This window comes from Colobus angolensis, unplaced genomic scaffold (assembly GCF_000951035.1).
Source record: "Colobus angolensis palliatus isolate OR3802 unplaced genomic scaffold, Cang.pa_1.0 Scaffold567, whole genome shotgun sequence".
Lineage (NCBI taxonomy): Eukaryota > Metazoa > Chordata > Mammalia > Primates > Cercopithecidae > Colobus > Colobus angolensis.
In genome coordinates, this window is record NW_012119232.1 from 568,810 (window position 1) to 578,391 (window position 9,582).

The 9,582-nt window shown below is 39.4% G+C and overlaps 1 protein-coding gene across 1 annotated transcript; it reads left to right on the forward strand.

Moving 5' to 3' along the window:
* Window positions 1–1,585: 1,585 nt before the first annotated feature.
* Window positions 1,586–8,300, forward strand: LOC105525929 (ribosome biogenesis protein BMS1 homolog). The gene is made up of 5 exons (XM_011961728.1): window positions 1,586–1,598; window positions 2,852–2,935; window positions 6,334–6,515; window positions 7,401–7,543; window positions 8,267–8,300. The coding sequence occupies exons 1-5, from the start codon at window positions 1,586–1,588 to the stop codon at window positions 8,298–8,300; spliced, it is 456 nt and encodes a 151-aa protein (XP_011817118.1).
* Window positions 8,301–9,582: the final 1,282 nt, after the last annotated feature.

Below are 9,582 nucleotides of genomic sequence, written 5' to 3' on the forward strand. Positions count from 1 at the left end.
TAAAGGCTAAATAGCTGAAAATTACAAATACAGAATATTTCCATTCTTGCAGAAATAGATAGTGCTGATGTTGACACTTAAGATGAATAGAAAGTAACCATAAAATGTAGCCTTAGCAGAGGTAACTCATCTAATTTATAGCATACCAGAGAGCAACGAAATTGGGGATGGTTAAGCAGTTTCTACCCTTGTTCAGTGAACAAATACATCATCTCTTCATAAAGAAATACATGAAATTTAATGTTTTTCCCTGGGTATTGCCTGGATTGTAACATGCTTCTCCCACTTCCTTACCCCAGCATTCTTCCTTATAGTTTAGAGTTACTTGTTATTGGTAAACAGCCACTATGGAGACTAAGGACCAGAAGAAACACAGAAAGAAAAGCAGTGGACCCAAAGCTGAAAAGAAAAGGAAGCGGCATCTGCAAGATCTCCAGCTAGGAGACAAAGATGCTGGGAAGAGAAATTGCAAAGCCTTTGCAGTTCAGTCTGCTGTACGGATGGCTCGATCCTGTCACAGGTATGTTTAGCTACAGTCTGATGGTTCTTCCATTCATTCTTTTTAAATAGTAGGAGCCTCTCACAGGTGACATTTGGATTCACAAGTCTAGTCCAGCTCCAAAGGACATGGAGATGCATGCTGTGTGGCTTTTACCAAAACCTGAGAAGCCTTCCCATAGAAGCTGCCTTGCCTCCAGCATCTGCACACTGGTTGGTGTTTCTTGCTCAAGATACAAGAATTTATAGAATTTATTTCTTCCTAAACTTTAAACTGTTCCTATGGTGATAAGTGTGCTTTTTCCCTCTGGATATATTTTACAAAGTTGTAATATAAAATACAAAAATTACAATATGTATTACTAACATAGCTTTATTTAGTGAGTCCTCGTGATATTCTTAGCAGTGGACTTTAAACGTTATTCAACTAAATCCTTCCAGCAGCCTTACCAGAATAGGAATCATTCTTGCTCTCATTTTATGGGTAAGAAAATTGAGGTCAAGAAAACAAGTTACCTCCAATCATATAACCAGTAAGTAGGAGAGCCAAATTTAACTCCAGAGCCTCTGCTCTTATCTGTTATGATGTACTGCTTCAGTATTTACCTTTTGGTTTTTAAAAAACTGTTAAAATCACTCATAAAACAGTCAGATTTAAGGAGTGTTTAATTTTCAATTCTCTATACTATTGAAGTCGTCTTGTTACATCTTTATTGAACAGCAATTATTTGGATGAGGGTCAGAAGTTAACAAGTTAATAATTGACAAGTTAATTTTATATATATATAGTTTGTTGTACTCTATAAAATATACTAAAGTACTCATACCTATAAGTATACTAAGAAAGTCTACTTAAAAGGTTAATACCTTTTACTCTGTTTTGAAAGTGAGTTTTTTTTTTTGATGAATAGAGTCAGGATTTGAAGGCAAAAAAGTATCATACTCCAGTGGTTGATTGAACTCCACTAGAGCCCCCACCAATAGTGGCAGTGGTGACGGGGCCTCCAAAGTTGGAAAGAGCACTTTGATATAATGCCTCATTCGGAACTTCACCCGGCAGAAGTTGACTGAGATCAGAGGCCCTGTGATGGTCGTGTCAGGTAGGAGATGCTACCGCAGACACAGAGTTGGCGTGGCTGTTTCATCTGAGGGACATGCATGTGCTTCTTTTTTTCTTGAGTGGAACATGTTAAATATTGTCATATCATGTTACTTCTCTTATACTTTTACTAAGTTAGTTATAACTTCAGAAAAGAGTAAGTTCCAGAGATAAGGATGTGATACCTATCTTATCCTGACTGCTCTATGGCTTTGCCAAGCATGTTCCTTGGAAGGGCCTAGCAGGCCTGGTCACTGTGAACACATCATTTAACAGATAGCACGTACCTCCTATGTGCCAGGTGCACACGCTTGCCCTTATGAAGTCACATCCTGGTGGAAGTGGGTGTTTTCTGTTTTTCCTATGAGAATTTGTCTGCTTTGGGAGACGGTGACCTTTCCAAGTTTGAGGGAAGGTGAAACAAACGTCCAGTGGTAGAATGGCAATGCACACTCTGAAATCTCTTGTTATTGCAGTAACATAGTTGGATTGAGGCTTTTCCTTATCTTTGGAGCATCCATATTTTTTTGAGACAGAGTCTTACTCCATGGCACAGTCTGGAATGCAGTGGTGTGATTACAGCTCACTGCAGCCTCAACCTCCCAGGTTCAAGCAATCCTCCTACCATAGCCTCCCGAGTAATGCATGCCACCATGCCTGGCTAATTTTTCTTTTTTTTTCTTTCTTTTTTGTTTTTGTAGAGATGGGGTTCCCCCACGTGACCCAGGCTGATCTCAAAACTCTTGGGCTCAACGAATCCACCTGCCTTGGTCTACCAAGGTGCTGGGACTACAGGCATGAGCCACTGTGCCCAGCCCATATTTTCTTGACTGTTTTCTTATTACCTTAATTTAGACATAATTATCATTACAAATATTCTGTTGCATTATGTTTGAGGAAGTTTTTAGTGATAGTGGGAATACGGGAAGTTTTGATAGAGGTGAACACACCTGCAGCTGAACAGCAGAATCATGGTTATCATGGAGCCTGTCCAGTCAGAATTTTCCCTGTTTGAGCACTTTTATTCAACTGGGTAGACTTTTGATATTATCTAAATTTAGAACACAGCAATAAAAACAGGATGGAATTTATTTTATTTTACCAGTTTTTGCCTATAAAGATGAACTTCTGGTACACTCCTGTAAAATGTATATGGTGTTTTACTGGATGCAATTATAAAATGAAAATTAGAGTTGATGGTTGAAGTTTTTTCAGGGTCTTTTTAAAGTAAAAATTTCATCTTTTCACTTGCAGGTAAAAAGCACAGACTCACCATTATTGAATGTGGGTGTGACATTAACATGATGGTTGATCTGGCTAAAGCAGCAGATCTAGTTAGTCACCGGGGCAGCCTGGGGTGCTGATGGAGACTTACAGCGTTGTGATAGGTTATTTACCCTGTGATGAAGGGAAGAGAGTTTTATGATTATTAAAGGAATCATGGTCATCATCAGGGATACAGTAGATGTGACTGAATTGATGATGATAATAATAATGGTAATAAATGTTGTTATATTAATAATACAAATGGAATGTGCACAATGAAATGTATTCCAAAATCTAAAAGCAAATGACAGGATGCAGAAAACCTTTAATGAACACAGCTAATAAGAGTTCATTAACATGCATACATATATACGTATAAATATATCATATTAAGTACCATTTCTTCTTGGACCCTTCCCGGCACTATGCTAACTGCTTTATACAAATTTTCCTTACGTAAACCCTTGATCCACCCTTCAGCTGAGTAGGTATTATCTATAGTTTACATAAGATGAAATAGAGCCTCCCAGCAGTTACGTAACTTGTGTGAAGATGGGCCCCTTGTTCCTGATGGTTCTGGAACCTTCATGCTTAATGATAATGCTAAAGTAAGTATATGAATTGCCTGAGGAAGTGGTCAGAATTTATAGAAAATGTAGACAGTACTCAGTGTGTGGAAAATGTATATGGTCTTGTATTTATGGAAATGATAATGTTCACTATTCCTGATATTCTATTAACTATCTTTTAAATTAACAAAAATAAAATACAAGTTAGGACAAAAAAAAAAAAAAAAAAGGCCAGATGCAGTGGCTCACGCCTATAATCCCAGCACTTTAGGAGGCTGAAGTGGGCAGATCACCTGAGGTTGGGAGTTCAAGACCAGCCTGACTAACATGCAGAAACCCTGTCTCCATCTCTACTAAAAATACAAAAATTATCCAGTCATGATGGCACATGCCTGTAATTCCAGCTACTTGGGAGGCTGAGGCAGGAGAATCGCTTCAACCTGGGAGGCAGAGGTTGTGGTGAGCCGAGATCACGCCATTGCACTCCAGCCTGGGCAACAAGAGCAAAATGTCGTCTCAAAAAAAAAGAAGCAAAAAAATAAGCCATATTGATTGGAAGTGTGGGGTGATGGATACTTTGTTTTTTTCATTTTTATTTAGTTTTTTCTAGAGCTACAGATTTTATACTTTGGCCCAGAAAGACTCCTAAAATATAAAGTAAAAAGTAATATAGATTTTAAAGTTATGCCATTGTAATGTCAGAAAACTAAATAACATTTAAATTTTGAACATGTAATGCTATTATTAGTAAAAATAAGTGTTATTAATGTAAAGTTGTGTAAAGATTATTAAATCTTGTGTACTTGAAAATATTGAAATAGTTCATAGAAGTCATTTGTTTCTCTTTTATTTAAAATGTAGCAAGTTTCTAATTTTAAAGACATACATATTAAGAGATGCCTTTACTTTTTTATTTTTAGTTATTATGGATGCATAATAGTTGTACATATTTATGGGGGACATGTAGTATTCTGATACAAGCATACAATGTGTGATGATCAAATCAGGGTAATTTGGATATCCGTCACTTCAAACATTTATCATTTCTTTGTGTTAGGATCATTTTAATTTCATTCTTTTAGTTATTCTGAATTACATAATAAATTATAGTCACCCTATTGTGCTGTTGGACACTAGAATTTATTCTATGTAACTGTATTTTTGTACCTGTTGACCTTTCCCTCTTAGTCACTTCCCCCCCGCTCTCCTTCCCAGCCTTTTAACCATCATTGAGAGAGATGCCTATGTGAATCTTTTTAAGATTTTCAAAAGGAGCACACACATTTGGTAAAGCTCTCTAATTAATGCAGGATACACACAATGCGCGTTTTCTCTTTCCTTGCTCCAACCGCTGGTCTCTCAGTCCCTGCAGAGCAGTATCCTTCCAGATACATATAAACACACATGCCACCCTTTAAAAACACAAATGGTAGCCTATTTTACACGCTCTTCTATGCTTTGCTTTTTTCGTGTAATGTATCTTGGAGATATATAATCAGTAAGTACTGTAGCACTGCCTCCTTCTTTTTAATATAATATTCCATTCTATGGATGCACCATAATTTATTAGCCTAGCTTATGTTGATTGCTCTGGTCTGGGTTGTCAAAGCCTCCTGAGTATGGCAAAGGCACACATAATACGTGGATTTGGGTGTGTACGTGCATGTGTGGATTAGGGGAGTAACGCTGTCTTAGATGACAAAGATTGGCAGCTGAGGGCCTGTTTGGTCCCTGTTCTTCCTGACCCTACAACCAGCTGCTTGCCCCTTGGCACTCTGGCATCAGATGTGGTGTGAGGATTTTCTACCTGTTCTTCGAGCTGGTCCAGTGTTGCTGGAGAGCTCTGCTGGCTGCCTCCGTCTGCAATGGCAGTTGTGCTTTCCTGCAAGCCCAACTTTGTATATCCTGTGGTTTCGGGTTTTGAATGTTTCCTAGTTTGCTCAAAGATGGGCACTTCTGTTTCCATTTTGTGTTATTTTCAGTTATCCATGGAAAGATAAGAACAGAACCATCTTTAATATTAAAACCAGAAGTTTCCAGGAATCAGGTCTGAAATTATTTTGCATCTTTGAAGTGTCTTAAATTTTAAAAATTGGTCTTATCTGCTTATATTTTCTTATAGATTACCATTCATGATAATCTGACTGCTTTTTTTACTTAATTCTAAACTGGTAGCTATTTAAAAAAATTTCTGAGCAATTGAGTTATACAAATTAACATACAAGATAGAGGTGTACACTGCATACTTCCCAGCAAAAAACAGATTTTTTTCTCTGTGAGGAAATTGAAAGAAGAGGTTGGTTTTCTGTACATATTTAATATATTTCATTGATTATCACTTTCTTCCCATTCTTTGGATGTCAGAGACCTGTTATTTGGCTTAAAAATATGTTACAGAAAACTTCATTTCTTTAAGTTAGGATTTCTTAGGTAGGGGCCCAGTTAGACCCAGCCTTTTCTGAGTTACTTCTCATGCATTAGAATTCTTAAAATGCAAGATTATATCCTAGTGGGCATTGTCTTATGGTTGCCTTTTAGAGCAAGTCAGAGGGTGGTGGTTTCTCTGGGTGATGCCTGTGTAGTCATTTGATTTAGTCTGCAGTGGGACTTTTCTGTCGAGGGCCAGATAGTAAATATTTTTGGTTTTGTGGGTCATATCTTTTGCAGATACTTAGCTCTGCAGTTGTAGTGCACAGGCAGCCATAGACGATATGTAAATGAATTAATGTGGCTGTGTTCCAATCAATATGTAAATGAATTAATGTGGCTGTGTTCCAATAAAACTTCTGTTACAAACACAGGTGATGGGTGGATTTGTCCCGTGGCCAGTTGCCAACCCCTAGTGTAGGTGGTCTGCTTTGGTAGTTTCTTTGAGAAATGATGTGTTCTGTTTGTAGGTAGTGATGCTTATAGATGCCAGCTTTGGGTCTGAAATGGAAACCTTTGAGTTTCTAAACATCTGTCAAGTACATGGCTTTCCTAAAATTATGGGAGTTCTCACACACCGCAACTCCTTCAAGCATAATAAGCAACTGAAGACAAAGAAGCGATTAAAACACAGCTTCTGGACAGAAGTTTACTGGGTAGGAAGAGAAATAATTGTTAGAAACTAACAGTCTAATCCTTTTAAAATAGACTGAAGAGGCCAGGCACAGTGGCTCAAGCCTATAATCCCAGCACTTTGGGAGGCAGAGTCGGGCGGATCACTTGAGGCCAGGAGTTTCGAGCTCAGGGCAATATGGCCAAACCTCATCTCTCCTAACATGCAAAAATTAATCAGGTGTGGTGGCACACACCTGTAATCCCAGCTACTCGGGAGGCTGAGACATGAGAATTGCTCAAAGCTGGGAGGCAGAGGGTGCGGTGAGCTGAGATTGTGCTGGTGCACTCCAGCCAGGGTGACAGAGTGAGACTCCGTCTCAAACAAACAAACAGACAGACAAAAAACACTGAAGAGATATCACTAAACATCTCTCTAGGATTTGCTTCCTGAATTCCCTTAGTGTATGTGTTCCCAGTCTCTGAAAGGTTTCCCTCAAGAGAGTGCTTATTCTGGTGTATCTCATTTGTCTCTGTACCTGCTGCACCAGGCAATGTCTGGGTGTTTGGGGGTGGGGACTTAATAGAGTACATCAGAAGTTTCTCCCAGTTACAGGACCAGGCACTGCCCCTTCCTTTCCATACTGCTGTGGTCCATCGGCCACAGAACTGTTTCTGTGCTCAGAGGCCTCACCTCCCTCTCCTCACCATACTTAGATGGATGCCCCTGCTCGGCTGCAGAGCAGTCTGCCTCTGTGGGGTTCTAATAAGTCCTGAAAGAAGCCAGCAAGGCTCTGGAAGCCTCAGGACAGTGGTTTTGCTGGAAGTCTCCTTTCTTAGGATTGCTTCTTGTTTAGAGCTTTTATTTTGTTGCAGTATTGATGAGAACTTAATTGAAATTTAATTTTTAATTTTCCTTTACTGTTTAGGGTGCCAAGCTGTTCTACCTTTCTGGAATGCTGCATGGAGAATATCAAAACCAAGAAATCCACAATCTGGGCCATTTTATTACAGTTATGAAGTTTAGGCCTTTCACATGGCAAACTTCTCACCCTTATATCCTGGCAGACAGGTAAAAAGTGATTGTAAATTTTTTCTTCCTGGGCCATATATTTCAAAGCTAAAAAGGCTAGAAAAAGAACAGTGATAGTATTTATTTTGTGCCTGTTTAGTGGGGGTAGAAGTGTAGTTGATGGAAAATGTCTACTTATGTCATTGCTCAAAGATGCTGTGCCTTTGGGAGTAAATTAATTATGAGATGTTTAGGAAAATGGGAGGACTTAGAAGCATTTAAGGCCACAGGATGTGGCCCCATCCTATGTTTATTCTCAGTTTTCAGTGATGCTGCCTTTGTGCCCGGGTGCTTGAGTCCTTCATGTGTGCCTTCAGTTTCCTTCCTTTGTGCTCTTCTTTGTGCTGTGGTTTTCTCAGCCTGGAATACCCTTTCTCCACCTGCCAGAATCCAAGCCACAGTAAAAATCCCAGAGCACAGGCTCACCCTCTTCCTGAAAGGGATTTTCTCAATATGTTCTTCACTCTTCCCTGACTCCAGATGGACATTATCTCCCTGTCTGGTGTGTTACGGAATGAATGTCACTTTCATCCTAGAGACAAGTTGTGTGCCTGTCCCCTTTCCTCAGCTGGATGGTGAATGGTGCTTCCTTATTTCTGCATTTTCTAGTTTTCTAAATGACATGCTTGGTGGACAAGAATGTGATGAGTCATTGACACATGAAAGGAGGTATAGGAACTTTTGTAATTCATTTCTGCTGTATGATTGAGTTTATTTTTCTAGGATGGAAGATTTGACAAACCAAGAGGATAGCTGAACAAACATCAAATGTGACTGGCAGGTGTCACTTTATGTTATTTAAGAGGCGCACACTTGAAAAAGAAAAGCCAAATTCACATGCCAGTTATTCTCTTGTTGTAGTACATACTAGAATTAGACATGGGATTCTTGGGATGGCTTCATTTCTCAGGAAAACTGAAAAATGACCAAACAAGGGAAGATGGCCTTGCTGGAGGTTTTAAAAGTAAGCCAGCTATGTGTAGGCCTGCAAAGGTGTTACTGAATCCCCTGTTCTCTGACCTCTTGTCTTGTAGCTAGAGGGCCACCGTTCCAGTGTGGCACGATGCCCTTCTTTAGGGTCATGGGTTAAGCCCTTGGACTGTGGTTTGTTGTTAACCCCCCAGTCAACAGCAGATACTTACTGACTTCCTGTCAGCTGAAGCTGGCTTTTTGGGTCCTGTCTTCCAGGGGTAGATTTTGCCATGAGTGATGTCACTTTCCTTCCAGACCCTTGTGCTATCCCTGAACAACAAAAGAAGCACTGTTTAAATAAGAAGGAGCAGCTGGTTTATGCGCCTCTTTCTGGAGTTGGGGGTGTGGTGTATGTGACAAAGACGCTATGTTGACCTTGGTGGCAGCCACGGTTTTCAGGCATCGGTGAGACGGGAGTCATCGCTCTGAACTCTCATTATTCTTTCCAAATGTATTTTTTAATTTAAAAAGTAATGTACTCAGCTTTTATTTATTGAAGATTTTTCTCTTGTACTTATAATAAAGGCCCAAATGCATACTGTAAATATGTAGAATAAAAAGAATACCTTTTTTTATTATACCAAACAGAAGCGTCCTGTCCTCCATGCCTCCTTGATCCGTGGCCCCAGTGCGGGCCCTGCTGCCAGTGTGGCACCTGCATGGCTTATCTCGGTTTCTACAAAACCAGTGTGCTTGCCAGCTCTCATTGGTCTTTTTCTTTTTCTCATTCACAATGGTCTCCTCATTCTTCATTTTAAAGCAGATTTCCAATATTTATTTCTTAGTTCTGAAGTGGAATTTTGTTGGGTTAAAATCAGGGTTATTTTAAAATGTTAGAAAAGCTAGCATTGTTGTAGCACTGGAACTGAGATTTTTCTAGCTAGGTGTTTAGGTTATCAGGTTGTATACTCACTGAGCTTTGGAAAAGTTTATTGGAGATGAGGATCCATTTCGAGTTTCGTTGTAAGGATTTTCTTCTTTGGTTTTTGTGGCATTAAGAAAGATTCTTGGGAAAAGTGTCTAAGATAATTATGAGAACTGAGTGAAACCAGTGTCTCTCTAGGATC